Source organism: Pyrus communis, chromosome 8 (genome assembly GCF_963583255.1).
Source record: "Pyrus communis chromosome 8, drPyrComm1.1, whole genome shotgun sequence".
In the NCBI taxonomy this organism is placed as follows: Eukaryota; Viridiplantae; Streptophyta; class Magnoliopsida; order Rosales; family Rosaceae; genus Pyrus; species Pyrus communis.
In genome coordinates, this window is record NC_084810.1 from 18,825,075 (window position 1) to 18,843,843 (window position 18,769).

The 18,769-nt window shown below is 37.5% G+C and overlaps 3 protein-coding genes across 3 annotated transcripts; 1 reads left to right on the forward strand and 2 right to left on the reverse strand.

Annotated features, from left to right (window-relative positions):
- Positions 1 to 1,463: 1,463 nt before the first annotated feature.
- On the forward strand, positions 1,464 to 3,680 carry LOC137743070 (NAC domain-containing protein 2-like). Its single transcript, XM_068482989.1, has 4 exons — positions 1,464 to 1,545; positions 1,968 to 2,168; positions 2,302 to 2,588; positions 3,108 to 3,680. The coding sequence occupies exons 1-4, from the start codon at positions 1,464 to 1,466 to the stop codon at positions 3,678 to 3,680; spliced, it is 1,143 nt and encodes a 380-aa protein (XP_068339090.1).
- A 605-nt stretch (positions 3,681 to 4,285) lies between these two features.
- Positions 4,286 to 8,054, reverse strand: LOC137742652 (syntaxin-71-like). Its single transcript, XM_068482574.1, has 9 exons — positions 7,760 to 8,054; positions 7,533 to 7,658; positions 5,613 to 5,775; positions 5,420 to 5,505; positions 5,207 to 5,275; positions 5,084 to 5,128; positions 4,903 to 4,965; positions 4,737 to 4,813; positions 4,286 to 4,448 (listed from the first exon to the last, which is right to left on the reverse strand). The coding sequence occupies exons 1-9, from the start codon at positions 7,913 to 7,915 to the stop codon at positions 4,436 to 4,438; spliced, it is 798 nt and encodes a 265-aa protein (XP_068338675.1). The 5' UTR covers positions 7,916 to 8,054; the 3' UTR covers positions 4,286 to 4,435.
- A 4,519-nt stretch (positions 8,055 to 12,573) lies between these two features.
- LOC137742790 (protein transport protein Sec61 subunit beta-like) lies at positions 12,574 to 13,185 on the reverse strand. Its single transcript, XM_068482743.1, has one exon. The coding sequence runs from the start codon at positions 13,095 to 13,097 to the stop codon at positions 12,771 to 12,773; it is 327 nt and encodes a 108-aa protein (XP_068338844.1). The 5' UTR covers positions 13,098 to 13,185; the 3' UTR covers positions 12,574 to 12,770.
- Positions 13,186 to 18,769: the final 5,584 nt, after the last annotated feature.

The following is an 18,769-nucleotide window of genomic DNA, read 5'->3' on the forward strand; positions in this document are numbered from 1 at the left end:
TCAAATTACAATTGATAGTTGATTTGGCAACTAAAGTCTTATGTTAAATTTTGTACTTCTCCAACCGAACTATCAAATGTTATTTTATTATTTAAAAAGAGTTTTAAATGATTGTAATTATTAAAAAATGTTAAAACAAAATTTCAATTGGTTGAAATGAATTAAAAATAATTTGACATTGATGTCAAATTTGACTCCAAATCACAAAGTCTTCAAATTCAGTCAACAAATAATACTTCGGTTGGATAGAATTTTGATGCCAAATATGCACAATGACATTCTACCTAAGATTTTAATATCTCATTTGAAGATATTCTTACTGTGTCTTTGCCATAAAGTGGACTGCTTCTCCATGAAGCTTGGTTCGGGCAAAACTATGCAGAGAAGTGTTGACAGAATCTATTGATAATCTGATTCAAAAAATTTAGAACCATACAATGTTGCATGCGTTGACAATTTAATAATATTTTGTTATAATCCGATTAAGTCCAGCCAGAGTCCAGCCAATTTGGAGCACAATTGGGTTTTAAAACAGATGGGAAATAGTTTTATTACTGCCTTGAACTTCAAGCAAGGAGAAATTTTTTAGTGTGTCGAGAGCGTAGCTCGAGTACACCAAATGACATAATATAATTTGTTGATTTTTTCTTTTTAAGTTTCCAATCAATTATGTTTTTACATTTGGTGTACCGGACCATATTTTATGCACACTTAAAAACCTCTCCCAAGCAATAAACAAAGAATCTTAATAAGCTATTGTGTGCCAGACCACAACGAAAATGATCAGTGCACCAAATGCTATAATATAAGTAGTTTAAAGTTTTTTTTCTTTTTTAAGTGTTCAATAACTATTTGTATTATAATATTTGATATACATTATTGTGTTCTTGATACCGTGAAAAATCTCTCTCTTGGTTCTTATAAGTTACCCACATGGGCTACTGATTCCTACCGTTTTATCAGCTGCGTTCTCCCCCAATAAATATTCCATGCATAATCCGACATGCAAATTACCTGTCATAACGTTGTCTTTAACTAAGGTAAATTACATGGAAACCTACACTTTACTGAAACATTACTCAACCAAAACTAATTCTGATTAGTTTTTAATTGATGTTAATTAGCTACGGGCCTGAGGACCAATATTATCCGAAAAGGTTGGTCGAAGAATGTAATATTCCAGCATGAAAATCCAAACAGGCATAGCTGTCTCGAAGTCTTTTGCTTTGGAGTTCAAGCATTTAATTACGTAACACCTTCTTTTGGTTTAACTATCTCACGTAATGTGCATGGTTGGATGAAGATGTTAAACATAAAATACAAGCAGGATGATTGAAATGAAAGAGTACATCAGGTGTGTCGTGTGATCATCATATGCCACTAAAGCTAAAGAGAAAATTTTATAGTACGCCAATAAGGCCAACAATGCTTTATTGCACAGAATGTAGTACCACGTTCAAAAAATGCGTGTAGCGGATATGAGAATGCTTCGCCGGATATGTGGGCACATGAGAAAGGACATGATTAAGAACGAGGATGTTCAAGGTAATGCAGGAGTGGCCACAATTGAAGATAGAATGAGAGAAAATTGGTTAAGGAGGTTTGGACATGTGAACCGAAGGCTTACAAATGGTCCGGTTAGAAAATGCGATTATAAGATAGAAACTCAAGGCAAAAAGGGTAGATGAAGACTTATGAAGAATTGGAAAAAGACTTTAAGAAAAAACATAGAGTACTTGGAGTTAATATGAGACTTGGTGCAAAACCAAACGCAATGGCTTTCTAGAATTCCTACAGCCGATGCACTTGGTGGATAAGGATTTTTTGTTGTAACTTTCTCACGTAATGTCCGCATCTGCATGAAAAATGCACATAAATAATGCCTCTCACACCATTTCCTATTCCATCTACAACTGTTTTGGGTTGATATTATCGTTGCTTCTTATTGTATTCCCTCGTTGTCCAAGGAAAAACTGCGCTTTCGATGGAGAAAGAACCCGCATTCACGACTTCTTCAACTCTGCAATTGCCTCCTGGTTTCAGATTTCATCCGTCAGACGAAGAACTCATTGTTCATTACTTACGAAACAAAATGATTTCGTATCCTCTTCCAGCGCAGTTGATCACGGAGATCGATCTGTATAAGTATAATCCGTGGGATCTACCCAGTCAGTACTGAAGCATTCACTCATTTCATTCCTCCATTCCTCTGTGGTTAATCCTTCGATTTGGATTACACAGTAATAGCCAAGTGTATATGTTTTTTAATTGTTTGTTTCATTACTTGGCCCTTTTTTGCAGACAAGGCTTTGTTTGGAGAAGATGAGTGGTACTTTTTCAGCCCGAGGGACCGGAAGTATCCGAATGGGGATAGGCCCAATAGAGCAGCAGCTTTGGGTTATTGGAAGGCTGCTGGAGGTGACAAGCCAATTCTCACTTCTTGTGGATCGGAGCTGATAGGAGTGAAGAAGGCTTTAGTCTTTTACAAAGGTCGAGCTCCAAAGGGAGTTAAGACTGAGTGGCTCATGAACGAGTATAGACTTCTCAACAGTACGATTAACCCCTCAAGGTCAAAAGGTTCTATGAGAGTAAGTGGATAGAATGAGTTACTGAGTTGCATATTATATATATGTATCTCAAAACGAAGGAACAAACCAGTTAAAAGGCATACGCTTACTAATCAACCAATACATATACTGTACTTTGTTTCACACGCAATAAATGCTAGCATCAGTCACTCACATGTATGCATGCCTGATAACCATTGATGAGAGTAATCCCCACACCCATCAACTGTTTAGAGTCACCATGCTCTAACAACTTCTCGTGCAAACCTAGCTATTCCCTTAGAGTTCAACATACTTGATCTTGCCTTGTACTATAACAATTGTGTTTTTAAAGGTGAAACACAGATAGTAGAGGTACTAAACTTTTAACATCATCAAGAACCTTGCTTCAGTCCATGCTTCGATTTAACTATTTAAGCCGTCTTCATTTTTTTTTTTTTTTTTACCTACGACTCAGTCAGTTATCCAGTTCATACATCGACTTTGATCAAAACAATGTGACCAAAGGCAATAATATAAAAATGCTTCTTGTTGTAACAGTTGGATGATTGGGTACTATGTCGAGTTCAACAGCGAGGAAACACAACAAAGAACACATGCAACGCTCAAGACATCTACAACACTGAATCTTGGAGGTGCCTACCAAAAGCTGGGCCGACACAGCCTACAGATCCAATCCATCGTGCTGATTTAATCACAGATTTTCTATACAAAGACTGTCGACTATTAGCTTTCATGCTTGCCGGTCAAGCTCCATCACCGATAGAGACCAATTCAAGTGCGAGCCTTCAAGGGAGAAAAGATAGCTGTGAAGTCGGTTCAAATAATAAGGTAAAATCCACAATATCAATTTCTTCTTCGGGCATTAGTTCCACCCTAAAAAGGAAGATTAGAGAAGAAAATACGAAAGAAAATCTCTTTCCACCGATAAATCTAGAAAGCAAGAGCAAAGATGGGAATGTTCTGCCTGGCAAGAGACTAGCAGCTGGCAATGTTGTCAACTGCTACATACCAAACCACTTGCAAAATGACATACCTAAAGCAAATCCAACGGTTCCCGCCAACTTTGAGGAGTTTAATGAAATGTCCTTCCTAGCTACATACTTCAAGTAATGAAGTCTTTGATGAAAGCTATGTGCCTTAACGAAAGAACACATTCGGGAGGCAATAGTTTCAGGCTGTACAGCATGAAGTGTAAGCAAGGTGTAAAAAGCATGGTATCGATTTGGCCTCTAGACTGGATGGTAAATATCAGTTCAATAATCTACATTTGTTGCTTGTTAACTCTGTTTATGTCGAGAATGCTCTCCTGGTCGGGGATATTACCGCCCTCGTAAAAATATATCTATAGTCGCATTCCTATGTACGAAAGTTTATGCTTGATCAAGGATGGGGATAAAAGAACCAAAATAAACACTTCTCAGATGTAATAATATGAATGGATATGTAAACTAGAATTGTCGAATACTTCAATAATATCAGTAATTATTATATAAGTTCAGTTTGTTTGCCTTTCATTGGGTTATAAATTCTTTTACTACTAACAATATGGATTTGGATCAAGATAACTTTCTAACTACGCATTGTAAAACTATATAAAGTCAAATTGATGCTCAGTAAGTTCATTGAATGACAAGTACATACATAAATAAACTCTAAACTACAAATTTTCCACATTGTTGGCAGAAAGGCCACCATGATGAGCAAGAAACTATATATAATCATCTTCAAGTAGCTAGATTAGATAATTAACGTTGTACGTAAACGGAAAATGTTAAAGTGATACAAGCAAAGCCTTGAGAAATGGAAGAATATAATACCACACCAGATATGGTCCGATAAGCTGCTGAAGTCCTTTTGAAGTAACTTTATCGCAGTATACTGCAAACAAAACAGTAGAATATCTCTTTTACTCGAGGAAAGTAAAGTCTCCAATAAGAAAATTTGAACTAGTATCATATTTAAAGCATTCGGAACACGCAAAACCAGTACTTAGACAACCCCATGAAATAAATGTGGCCTAAAATGTTTTATGAGTTAGTTTGCAGAACACGAAACCAATTTGACAGAATGTTTAACTCTACGTCAGCAAGTGTTTATGCTTCTTAGCATTTGGGGACTACGTACGAGTTTAGGTTTTCTCAGTAAAAAGACAGGGATAATACTTACTTGTATAGATAGAAGGCAATTCCCAGAACAATACAAAGCAAAATAATGTCGATGCAGAAATTTCGGCTCGACCTCACCTGCAAAACAAACCAAGTTTCTCATTATTAGAACTCTGCCTGTATGATGCAACAATTAAAACTGATCATTACGGTCAGCGTACAATTACCTTGATTAGATTTTCCTTAAGCCTAACATTATTACTTTTTATGTCTGATGTAACCTTGTCCACCTGTTGTAAAAGCATCAAAACTCCGTCACCAAGTAATGAACTAATAAGATCTTTGCAACATTATTCTCCCAGGTGTCATTGGAAAAATTAGAATTCTAGTTAGAGAAGAAAATCTCACCTTTGTATCTATCTCATCAATTAGCGGGACTTGTCGATCCATTTCCTGAACATATTGAAACATCGATCAATGTCTGAATTCGTCTAATAAGAAAACGAAACAGAGTTATGTGCATCAACCAACCTCATGCATATCATGGGCCAAATCTTTCAAAGTACCCAATCCTTCAGAGATGATATCTAGACCTTCATCCTGCACAAGTGAGTAACTCATCAATCAAAATAACAGCAGCGATGTACCGCAAGACAGTCACAAGCAACTGTCTGACAAAATAACTTTCTTTTGCCTCACAGAACATATGTAAAAGAAACTAAATTAATCAGGAACGTTACATGCCTGTTTCATTTTCCGCATTTCATACTCCTTCCTGAACTGACTCGATTCTTCAGTTTGCTGGAAAAATTCACTTTCAAAGTTCCCATCTGAATGGTAAGGAAACACATTAGTATTCATAATCTATCAAAAGGCCACTTTCATTGAAAACTATAACACCAGAAAAATAAAAAAAGGAATAAAAATCATTGATTACCTGATGAATCAAATTTGATATTTTTATGGGATGCTGAAGTTCCCCATCCCCCTGCTTTTTTGGCTGCAGCTTCTGTCCCATCTGGAATCTCCTGAATCCTCTCAGGCAGTGTAAAAACCAGGTCACTACGTGTTTCTAGTTCTTCAGGGGATAGCCCTTTAACCTGTTATTAGACCGAAATACGAATATGTCTTTACAGATAATAGTGGTGTTGAAAATCAATACTAAGAAGTATGATCCAAATTCCCTTATGTTTATGTGGGTGTGCGTGTCTATTGGTCTAAGAAGTTCACGCAGTCACACTATGGCTTCCAAGTGATATACTAAGGCTATATGTTCGGCACACTCTTAAGGTATAGTAAGAACCATGCCTACGTCAATTCATGCTCTGGCGTTGTGGGAAGGATATTCTCACGTAGTGCAACTCATAATGTACAATCCTATGTAACTCATTATGTAGCTTTTGGATTTGGTCATGTTGGTTACATTTGCGCTTTCTATTGTCAAACCGAATCCACAACAGCTACCAAAAAGTGCAGCGGAAACATCATAAGCGGGTAAACGTTAGGAGGTAGCGCCAATGCAGGGTGAAACATGAACATGAGATACAAAACGAAATGGTAAGAGAGACAAGAAGAAATTAGCAAAAAGAAGGGGATAGGCCCCTTTCAAAACATTGTATTTGCTCCGAGAATGCGGAGCTTGTAAAGCACGACAGAAAAAATGACCTCCTAAGAAACTCAGAGAAGCAAACCCATTTCAAGAAAAAGAAGCAAGTTCATGACAAGTCATCAGAGTAAAGAAGCTGATTGTTAGATTCTATGCAACCCCTTAAGAATTCATCAAAACGGGGTTAACCGTGGAGTCCCAACTCTTATGCCAATGGTCTCAGAACAGAAGTTGTATATAAAGGGGAAATGCAAGATCTCATGGAATTTATCTACCGGGGTTACAGTTGTCTTGTTTTGCCTTGTCTCTAGGCAACCGTATTTGCTTCTACTGTGTCTTCCTAGTCTAATTCCCTGTAGGTTCTGCAATGTCGTTGACAACACTCTTGTTTTGTTCCTTTACTCCAAGAACCACACTCTTGTTTTGTTCATCTTGTGCATTGTTGATAGGCACACGTACAGTAACAGTCAGGCTCAATCCACACCATTTTTCCAAAACCAAGAAACTACCGACTTTGTCGACCATAAGAAACTATTGACCAGCCATCAGATAAGAACGTAACATCAATTTGGAGGTATTCTTTCTTTCTCACACTTTATCCGAACACAAAATCTCAATCTTACCAATCATCATTGGCTGAATAGAAAATTTTCATATCATTTAAACCCATCAAATCTCTAATCACACATCTTTCAAAATTTATGATTCGTCTATGGTAGGGTCTATTGAAGAAATGATCATATATTTTTGGTAAGTATTCTTTTTTAGTCTTATCAACACACAATTTAGTTTTTTTTTATGTTTTTAGTACATTCATAACAAAGACTTCCCTATCTAGAACAACATCACAAACTTTGTTGTTTTCACACCGGGAGGCTCTTAACAATATTTAAGTTATGAAAGAATATGAAAAAAAAAAAAAAAAGAACTTGGAATCCCGTTTGAGGAGGGGAAATTGATAAATTTTTTATGATTTAGAATTCTATATAATTTTATTATATATTATAAATAGAAAATAGAAATTTATAAACTATAGATTATATATTTCTATATATATAAAATTTAGAAAAGTATATTATGTCGTGTCATACATTATCGTACAATAAGAAGCTAATACCGTATAATCCTCTATTTTATAAAAATAAATAAAATCCATATCTAATCACACATATTCCCTAAGTTCGTCTTAATTAATAAGTAAGCTTGAAACTTAAAAATAAAATAAAAATAGATGAATTGGATTCGTTTCACCTTTTTCAGAGCCAACTTGCGCAGCTTAGGAAGTTCCTCCATCAACCGAGCCTTGGTCCGACGAATCTCCACATACGTCGCAACCGCTACAGCCCGATTACTCTCCATCACAGCCTTCTCGGCTTTCTGCACATTCAGATACAATCAAACAAACACCAAAACTCGTACATTTTCTCACTAACCAAACTCAATTAACAATATCGAAGGTGGAAGCGGGAACTGGGAACCAGATGAGTGGCTTGGATTTCGTCGTCGACGCGGGCGTAGTGACGGGCGAAGGCATCTTCTCCGGCGGAATTGAGGTCGCGGTGCTTCTCGACGTCGTACTTGTCGTATTTCTTGCATATTGAGTCGACTCGGGAGAGAATGTCGATCACGCTCATTTTCTTCGTTTTCTCTCGGAATCAAAAGAGAAGGTTGCTGATGCTGCGTTAGAGAGAGAAAGAGATAGGGGAGAGAGAGAGAGTCACGTCTCGTTCAGGCATTGCGCCTCTCTCTCTCTCTCTCTCTAACTCTCTCTTTCTGTCTGCGTCTGAATTTTCGGACGGTTTTTTCCATTTTTGGAAAACCAGGAAGGAAGGGCACGACAGCATGGACAAATTGGCCGTCTTTTTGGCGGGTACGCATCCAATTGGCTATTTCGGGTCCCCACCCTTTTGCCTTTTTCTATTATTTACTTCATTCCCTCGTGTCGGCCCATGACCAGAGACAATATTTGGGCCAAAAACAATCAAATCATAATGGGCCTAACTCTCATGAAACCATTATCAAGTAACCATTACTGGAGAACGGTGAAACTATGAATATGACTGGGAAGTTGTACGGGATTCTATCCTATACATATACACATTTATATTTTGAAAGAATGAATAGGTTTATTTTAGGATCGTGATTTTTACGCTCTCATGTATTTTTCTGTGGCATTCATTTCTCGGTTCTATAGTTCTACTTTTATGACATGTTTACTTACTAAGATTAAGAAACCAAAGTATGGATATTATACTTATTTATGACAAATCTTTTGTTTTTAACACAGGATGAATTAAAAAAAAAAAAAGAAGAAAGAATATGGGCTGAAAATTTTAGGTATTGCGCAAGTGGCCTGTAACGCAGTTAGTTAAGACTGGAAGTCCTGTTTTCGAATCCCCTCCCCCTTAATATAACAAAAATTTGACTATTGTTGTAAACACTGGTGACTGGCCACTAAATAATGTGATGGATGACTGTACCAATCACTTCAAAGCAAAGAGGACAAGTGGGAATCTTATCAGTGGGAGTGAGCTGTCCAACAACTTTCAGTGCCCTTACTTCCTATATAAATACAAGACACCCTATGCATGAAGTGAGACCATCACAGAAATATAGAAGCCACAAGACTCACAGAAGAGGAAGATAGAAAATAGAGGAAGAGGAGAGGAGATAATAGAGAGTTATTTTAGACTCTTATTATTTTATATTATAATGAAAGCACCACTACTGCTTCGAGGACGTACTCCAGTCACACTGACTGTAGAGGAACCTCGTAAATTTTGTGTCTTGTTTTATTTATTCCACTGCACACATCGTCGATTTTACAACAACTATTGTTTTTTTTTTTTTTTTTTTTTTTTGGGGGAAAGATTACTTTATTGTGTTTGCATAAGAGAAGACCCAAATACTAATACACAGACGAAAAAATGGACCCCTCCCCCCCAGTAACCAAGAGCCCAAATAACATTGTGAGCCCAAAGCATAAAAAACAACAAAGCAAATCATAAACAACGAAGCAAACCCTAGCAGTATTAAACCACTGCCACCAATGAAAAGCCACTTACCCACCAACAAAAACAAAGGTCGTCCCCAGTACACTCCTGAAAACAAGCTAAACACAGCCCCCGACATAGAATCCCAAAACAAGGCTTCAAACACTGCCATCGAATCCCACAATAGTAGCAACAACAAATTGAAGGAAGCTAGCGGGAAGAAGCAACCCACTAGCAACACTACCATCAAAGGCAAACCTAACGAAGGAGGTGGTGTGAACACCCGAGCGAAAGCTCTATGCACCTGAACGCATTATACTATTTTTTGTCAAAAAAGAAAAAGGAAACTTTAGGCATTGTACCCATTGCGCCATATCACCCATACCTATATATGTAAGTAATCGTTGCCCATTATTCAAAATGCATGATGATTTTTTTGTAAACGCCAATAACATCTCTCGTTTTTTTCTTTGGCAAAAAACTTGGGGTTTGGCGGTCAACAATTGTAAAACTTTAATGTCAACGGTTGGATATCTCGTATCCAAAACCTAGCAGTTCGTCATGCGAATCCTAATGGTCTCAAACAACTCGATTTTCTTTCATGAACTATTTGTGTCAATGGATGTTAGTATGATCCAGCACTTGAGATAATGGGTGAAATCGAAAAAACAGATTCACACGTAACCAAATTCTGAAGAGTCAGTACCAATTTTAAACGTAATCGCCTGCAGCCAGGAAAAGCAACAAACAAATTAGCAATTGAAGAGTAACACAATTGATGAAAGTAACCATCCAAAGTCCTCTCACTGAAAACGCTAGAGGTATAAAACATCTTACACCTCTAGTGTTTCCTCATAATACAACCAAGTGTTATGCCAAGCACTCAAAAACTGATTCCACAAGTCAACCCGATTCTAATAACCGACTGATACAAACTGAAAATATTAAGGCAACTCAGATGCAGTTACAAACACAACAAATTAGCACATCTCGACAAATAAACAATAATGGCCAAGAGGAAATTGTTTTCCTAACCCTGCGAAGCAAAATTAATTTATATGTTTTCTGAACCTTCAACCTACAACATGTAGAAAGCTTCGTATACTCTTAATCAAGATTGTGCGAAGCCAAAACAATTTTTGGTGTCTTATGACTAGCTTCAACCACTCAAGCTATGCGCCCAAAGGAAAAAACTTCAACCAAGGAGCTTCGACCAAAAAGCTTCAACCAAAGAGCTTCAACTAAGGAGCTTCAACCAAAACCCACAAGGAAAAAAATTTTACAAACAAAAAGCTTCAACCAAAAACTAAAAAATGCCTTCAACACTCTTGCTCAAGAGTGGAAGCAAAATCTATTTATGTGGTTTAAAAAGCTTCAACCACTCAAGTTATATACACAAAGGAAAAAGTTTCAACCAAATTTCTTTTCTCACTAAGAAAGAAGGAATTGAGCTTGAGAAAAAAAAAAAAAATACTTGGGCTACATCCAAAAAACAAAGGAGAGAATTTTTTTAGTCTTTTTTCTTCAATGACTCAGGAAAATCAAGCCACCTCCTCCAACTATACTCCTCACTTGGAAACTTTGGGAGACTCTCACTATATGCTACTACACTTCGGCACTTGGAAGTTTCGTAATTAGTCAAGGACTCGGATTTTGCAACTCCCCAACCAAGAAGCTTTCCTCACTTAGGAACTTAGGAGGGCATGTTTGTACCATACTTCACCAATCCCGAAATTGCCGTGCACCGGTCGACTCAATACCTTCAAGAACTCACTTAAAGGTTCATGCTGAGGCCCCTGCTGAAGCACACGAGTTTCTCTCAAATCAAGAGACCAATCACAACACGACACTTGTCAACGTCAGAATAAAGCTCTTAGACTCCCACATCGACCAAGGAGGGAAGCCGAAGACTCTCCTCAACTATAAAAGGAGACATTTCTTCCTACAATAAGGGACTAATGTCATTATTATACTAAACTTGTCATTAGAACCCACTAATGATGATTATGCTTGAAGCTATGTATTGTGTAAACTCTTCACTATTAATGAGAACTCTTCTACCCTGTGGATGTAGCCAAACTTAAGGTGAACCCCACGGATGACTAATCCCCTTCACTAAATCCTAACAATCAATTGTATTTTTATTCAAATTAAAAATGATACCATGGAGGAATGTAACTTTATACCAAAAGTAATCAGTAGTCTTTACATAGTTTGCACATATCACAAAACCCAAAAAGTCTACAAAACAATGATCTCTAATATTAAACATAAAGCTCACCTCATTCTAAAATCTTTTTTATAGAACGATCAAGGCAAATAATATCACCCTTCGAACACATACACTTGAACTTTAACTTCTCTGCGTCAACAGATATTCTATTTGTTCTGTACTCAACAAGCAACGTCTGTCACAAGTGGCCCTTTACCACAGTGGTGGAAAGGAGATGAGCCCTTGCATGATGACATGGGTTCAAACCCCGTTTGGTGGCTAATCTAACACTTAATCTAACAAAATCTATCGCTTGACCCAAAAAACACGTCTGTCAATATACTAAACTACTGAGACAGGGAGGGGATCGACAGTTATGAAATGCGGAACCCTGTGGATAAACTGAGCCCCAGTCCAAACTTCTGCAAACCTTCTAATGAAAATATTAACAGAAATGGGCATTCATTCTGTAACAATCTTATGAAACCCTCTTAATAAACAACCTGATACCTTCTAATCAAAGTCCCAATCATGGGCAGGAAAGAAGCCTAGTTATTGTTGGTTAAAAACAAACCCTTCACATTTGTTGATCATTCATCAATTCTTAAGATTTCACCCCAAATGGATCAAGGGCATGTTTTCTGAGCATACATCAGTAGTCAATGCATTGCAAAGGAATCCTACTTTTTTTCTGAAGCGGCGATAATTAGCGGAGATCATATAGCAGATAACAACCATCTTTCCGCATAAAAGAGATGCAGACAAAAGGGAGATGCTTTTGTGAATCAAACAGGTTGATATTATAATATCAACTCGGTCAAGAACAAAGCACCAAACAAGGAACATTTCAGCAAAAGAGGGCTTGCATGCAATCACTAAACATCTTTCTCTAAAGGCTCTATTCCCTTTTTCTTTGGATGCCCTTTTTTCCAATTCCAATTCTTATTAGCAAAAGTCTACTCACTTTATCTGACTATGAATTTCCCAAATTTGCACAATTCAGTTTTCCGTTAAATCTCCAAAATTTCAACAAATTCAAAACTATTGGATCCTCAAATTCTCAATCATTCAATGTAAAACTTCAAAATTCAAGGCTAAAAGTCACTTCATTTCGATCCAAACACAATCCAAGATCCAACAGATCCAAACTTTAAACAAAAATTGAAACCCTAACAACATCAACCCTGCAAAAATTTACAGAGCATAGCGAAAACAGAACATTCGTATCATTGAATTACCGACTAAGTTCCAAATGCGAACCCGATTCGAACCAGGACCCAGAATTCAAGCTCCGCCACCAGATCGGTGGAGGTACAGCTTGCCGAACACATGAAGAGCCGTGACGAAGCCGATGAAGCAGAGGCTCATGACGAGGACAACAGTCGGGGTGATCTTCAAGCCAGGAGCGTCGTCCGTGTAGAATCTCAGCATGTTGTTTCCGGCACCGGACCCGCCTCCGCCTCCGCCGATGCTTCCGGAGCTGGATGAACCTCCAATACGACGACGACGCATTCCGGCCGTCGCGGCAGCCGAGCCCCTCGGAGCCATGACGCCGGGGCGCGAGGTCGCAGAGGACGACGTCGCTTGCGACTGAGATGAACCTCGAGCCATTGTTAGGACAACACGAAGAGAGCGTGAGCAACGAAGAGAAAGAGAGAAATTGAGCAAATGAAGAAAATGTAGGGAGTGTAATTAATGTGGACAAAAATATGATTAGGGAGTGTATTTACTTCTTTAAGCTGAATTATGGTTGGGTTAGTTAAACTGTGACTCGAAAATAAATATGGATCGCCTCGGGAAAGACACTGAAATTATGTAATGTTTGGAATGCTAAATTTGCAAACAATGTAATGTGTTACTAATAAAAAATAAATACGTTAATTAACACTTAAGTAATAATTTAATTATTAACTACTACATCATATGGTTTACAAAGTTGAGAAATGCTATGGGACTCTAAAAAAGTGAGACTCGTCATAAACTTTCCACCACCTTATAGTTTAACGTTATTTTTCATGTCATCATTATAAAATATTATATCAAAAACATGATGTGACAGAGAGTTCATAAAGAATTCAATTTAGAGAGAGTTTTCTTAGCATTTTATCTACAAAATTTGGTCTAAAAAACTGGTCTCCTAACATTACCCTGGTTGGAGAGTGCATTTTCCTCGCCACCCTATTTATATTGTTAGATGAGTTTAAATTTTGAGATTTGTGAAGTGGATTAGCACAAATCTCAAAATTAAAAACTAATCTAACGATGATAAATGAGACGTGAGTATCACCATCACTCGAGGATGATGGGTAAAAATATTCACATTATTGGATACTATTATTGATGCTCCACAAATTAATTATGGACTTCTTATAGGAATATATTTTTTTTATAAAGTATTTGAGTTCTAATAACAATTTTCTAATTATTTGATTGAATAATAAATCGATCAAATTATGGTCAAGGTACATTTATATGTGCTCGAATTTAGAAGGGAATTTTACCGAAAAACTTCCAGTACTGTTCATTTTAACGAAAAACCACATTTTTACTCTAAAAAGTCAATCCTGGTACTATTCACTTGCAACACATTTTTGTTATTTTCATTATAATTCAAAATTTTGAAGTCATTTTCATTAGTTTTCCTAAATTAGAAAGCTAGTAGGCTATAGTGCCAGGTTTTAGGAGAGATTTTTCCCTATGTTTGGAACATGAATTGGTACACCACTCATTATAATATAAGTGGAGAGAAGTTCATTTTTTCAAGTGTTTCTTCATTTGTGTTATGATGTAGTGTACCGACTCGTGTTTTGGGTACGCTATATAATCTCTCAAGTTTTAAGGGTAATTTGAGTTGTGTTAGTTTGATCCAACTTTTACCTGAATGTATTGGTTGGGTCGATGCCTCATCATCCTTTGCAACTTAATCCTTATTCGATTTAAAGACGGAACTCACTCATATCTTATAGCAAACACGCAAAAATGCATGTTAAGAGACTAGTATTTCAACGAGTTAAGACACTCCAATGACGGAGCCAGAAATTATTTGGTGGATGTGACACACCCCGACCGAGATTAGGGCGTGCTGGCCGTCACATGAATGTGACGTAGCCATGTGCACGTGCGGAAGCTAATAGAACAGTAATATAAAAATACGAATAATTAAAAAACTAGCATACAAAGTACTAAACAAGTGCTAGCGTAGTGAGATACAAATTCAGAGCAAGACTATAGCAGTCCAAAAGAAAAGTTACGACAAAAGTACACCCGAAGGTGACCCTACGCTGGTGAGTATCTGTCAGAAAAGCCGGAAGAACCCTCTGGGAGACCACCAAAACTGCTAAGCAACTAGAACCTGGAGGGGCGCAAAAACAAAAGCGTGAGTGGGAAAAAACAAAGCTCTTTGAAAACCATTTAGCAAAATACATTCTAACCCCTCGCCGTAAAACCTGTATACCTCCCAGAAAATAAACATATACGTATGTATAGATATGCCCAACATGCTCAAGGGTATGCTAATCATGCTCAAGATATGCCATGTCAAAACCTCATAAAGAAATGTATGTGCTCAGGTATAAATCATATCAATAACATAACATCTGGCAGCCGGAGTCACCTAAAGTGACCTGTACGGCTGCATATAGAGCTCAAATCTCAACTCAATAACTGAACCTGCCCACGAGTCGGAACCACCTAAAGTGGTCTGTACGACAGGCCTGGGTGTAATATATATGTACGCTTTAGTGCTACGATCACGTGAAGGCTATGCGAATAATCGCGGGTCACCTACGAGTCGGAACCACCTAAAGTGGTCTGTACGACAGGACTGTGCACCTAACTTGGATCCAAGCTGAGCGTGTGGTGCGGGAGGTGAACATCACGTGAAGGACTGTGCCCTACTATGGGCGGGAGCACTAACACCGGGGGTGCAGGTTATGAGCTCTCTAAGCATCTCAAACTACTGCTCAATGTAAATATGAATACCACTTACCTGGCACTTACCTGTGCGTCCACAGCACCCAATATGCATATGTATATGTATACCACTACTAATGTATGCAATGATGCATAAACGATAATAGTATAGTGCATGGCATAAAACACTTAACCCTTTTTAAATCAATTTCTGGGAATATAAATGTATATAGGTATATACGGAAAACAAAAGCCCACTCACTGGTACGTGGAAGGGTCGTAGCCCCCCTGCCTCGAGTGACCACGCTCGTCCTCGGGGTACGTGTCACCTATATGCGAAACAACTATAAAAACGTTAACTTTAAAGCACATAACCAACTTCTCGTAATAACTTCTCATACATTGCTCAAAATGGACAAATGAATATACCAACGTGCTCTACACAACCTCAGGATCACAACCATATTTTTAGAAAAATTTTCCTCCGCCGCACGCGCCCCCACGCGCCGGCCAAGGCACGGCCACACGCGTCGGCCACGCGCAGGCACGTGCGGTGCACACGGACGGCGTCAACTGATGCCGTTAGGAATATTCCGTCAGTTTTGACAGATCCCGTTAACGGCGTTAGGAATATTCCGTCAGATTTGACGGAATATTCCGTCACCTTCTCCGGCGAGACTCCGGCGCCGGAAAACTGGAAAAACTTCAAATCGTGTTTTCTCACTCATTTTTCAACCATTTTTCACGTTTCTTGCACCAAAATGACGCCCTAAACTAGTAGAACAACAATAGACCACTTTTAAAGCCTAAAATTCACGAGATCATACCTGTCTCAAAACTCAAAAACCGGCCAACTTCGAAACCCACGATCCCGACGTCCAATTTCGTCCAACGAGTTACTCCGATGCTCCTTGGGACCTCACTAAGACATCTATGAACTTAAAAGTCCCAAAAACAAGCTACAATAAGTTTGCATGAATAGTGCTCAAATCGGACCATCTCGAATCGACGTGAAAACGAAGGATTTCTCACCTGAAAATGGTATGGTTGCACTCGCACAAGCTTCACGAGTTCGAAGGTGTCCCTAGTTTCCTCGATCTGTGAGGATTTGGTGGTTTGTGTGTTTGTCCGTACGTTTTCAGAAGGAAGAGGAAGAAATGGAGCTCGGGAGAGAGAGAGACAGACAGGGAAAAGAAGAGAGTGACAGTGTGTGTGCGTGTGTGGCCCAGCACATGCCACACCACACAAGACAACCAATAATGTAACGAAAATGAACTAGGGGCAATTTAGTCATTTCACACGTGCGTTTCGATATTTCCGGGACGGGATGTCATAGGATGGGCTAAACTAAAATTATTACTACGAAATTAAATGGTTAAATTTTTTTGTTACTTACAAAAATAAGCCTAAAAGCAATAATTTGAAGTAAGAAATTTAATCCTTAATAAATCAAGTTTCAACTAGATTTAACAAATAAAACATTTAAAGTTGCAACTTATAATAGAAAGAAACATACATCATCAATCTTGTCATAACAACCTAACAAATAAAAAGAAAAAAAAAAATACCCATTCAAGTTGTGCCCTTCAATCCTTAATGAAATTGAAATCCTTTGTTATTTCATCTGAATCAATCTTTTCGGCAAGCTCTTTTTCAATGTAAACAACCATTGAATCTGCTAGAAATATACTCTTCATCTTGTTGCGAAGTCTTGTTTTAATAAAATTCATTGCTGAAAAAGCTCATTCAGTGAATGCAAAAAGTATATCACTCTTTGATTTATCACCATCATCTCTTTTTTTTTCTTTCTAAAAAATGAATCGATAATTCTTAACCTCTTCATCGAACATACGTTGACCTAACAAATTGAACAACAACAAACAAGTTTATATAATAAATTATATTTCTAAAAAATCCATCAAATAAAAAATATATTAATTTTGATATTGAACTTTTCCAGTACAAACTTTTAAAATTCAAACAATAAACAAATAAACTCATCAAGAATTAAGAATAAAGTAGTCAGAAACTTACCTATTGATAAAAATCATTAAACTCTTACAATTGTAGGCTTAGTATCCGTGAATTGTACATGAATGTCACCGAAGCTTTCTGAAAAGTGAAAAAAATCTACTACTATTATAGCCAAAAGCCAAAAATACAGTCTTAAGAAACGTGTAAGTACTCATTAAAATGAATAAAAGAATAAAAGTTAATAATTACTACTAAAAACCTAGAACCGTGTGTGATTACTCCCCATGAAACCTAAAATAATAAAATACTAAAACCTAACTTTCAAAACCGTGTGACTACTCCCTAGGAAATCTAAAAATAATAAAATATTAAAACCTATAGACTACTCCCTAGCAAACCTAGGAAACATGTTCATAACTTTCACTGAAGTAAACAACTAAAATTCACTACAAAAAAAAAAAAAAAAAAAAGAGCACTGCGCACAATAAATTATGTGTGCCCCTTGAGGCCAAAAAGCACCAACAATTGTGTTCATAGACCAATAGCAATAGTGCAGCTACTATCTTTGTGTATGTGCCCTCTATGGACGTCACCATTGATTAGAGGGCATAATACGACCATGTGTGCTCAAAGAGTTGAGCATAAATAAGGTTTTCTTTTTGTGCCCTGTTCTGACACCTGTGTCAGATGTCATTTCAGATTCATGTTAGCACAATTTTTGTAATTGTGCCCTATCAATTAAATTAAAAAAAAAAATTAAAAATAACAAATTCGAAATACCCTACAATCTGAAACAAACATTTGAAAATGTATATTCATCCTTTCAGGCAGTCATGCTTCAGGTGAAGGTGCCTATGCTCCACGCGCCATCCACAACAGTACCACACGCAGCGACAGTGCGACCTGCAGCCACGCCAGGGTTTTCAGAGTTCGTTTTGGTCCAAAACACAACCATTTTCAACAATTCAAAAGCTAAAACAAAGCTACAAAGGTAAGTATTTGAAACTTACCTTCTTCAAGGCCATTGGGTGGCTAGTGATAGCCTAAAATCATAGCCCTCGCTGGAAATAGGGGGAATTTGTCCCCTGAGTTGAAACTACATCCAAACTTAACCAAAGCAGGCATGCAGTGCACGAAAACGTCTCTAAATAACTTAAAGAACCTAACTAAGGTGTTTTCGAGACTCGTCCATACTGGATTCGACATAAAATCTCGTCGGGGAATTTTTATTTTTTTTATTTTTTTACAGAAGCAAATCAAGCAATAGATAACTTAATCGATCCTAACAAACACATACAACAAAATATATACATCCGGGTGTCAGATGGGTATATTCTTCAGTAACTAATTTCTTAATTTGAAGATAAAGCCGACTGATTTGCAAATAAGGAACTATA

Bases quoted from the DNA above. Each gene is read 5' to 3' on its own strand.
- LOC137743070 (XM_068482989.1), top strand. From the start codon at position 1,464: ATGCGTGTAGCGGATATGAGAATGCTTCGCCGGATATGTGGGCACATG. The intron at 1,546-1,967 runs GTAATGCAGGAG...TCGTTGTCCAAG, and splicing joins TAAGAACGAGGATGTTCAAG to GAAAAACTGCGCTTTCGATG. The intron at 2,589-3,107 runs GTAAGTGGATAG...TTGTTGTAACAG, and splicing joins GGTCAAAAGGTTCTATGAGA to TTGGATGATTGGGTACTATG.
- LOC137742652 (XM_068482574.1), bottom strand. From the start codon at position 7,915: ATGAGCGTGATCGACATTCTCTCCCGAGTCGACTCAATATGCAAGAAA. The intron at 5,276-5,419 runs GCATGTAACGTT...TCACTTGTGCAG, and splicing joins AAATGCGGAAAATGAAACAG to GATGAAGGTCTAGATATCAT. The intron at 4,814-4,902 runs GTAATTGTACGC...TTTGTTTTGCAG, and splicing joins TTAAGGAAAATCTAATCAAG to GTGAGGTCGAGCCGAAATTT.
- LOC137742790 (XM_068482743.1), bottom strand. From the start codon at position 13,097: ATGGCTCGAGGTTCATCTCAGTCGCAAGCGACGTCGTCCTCTGCGACC.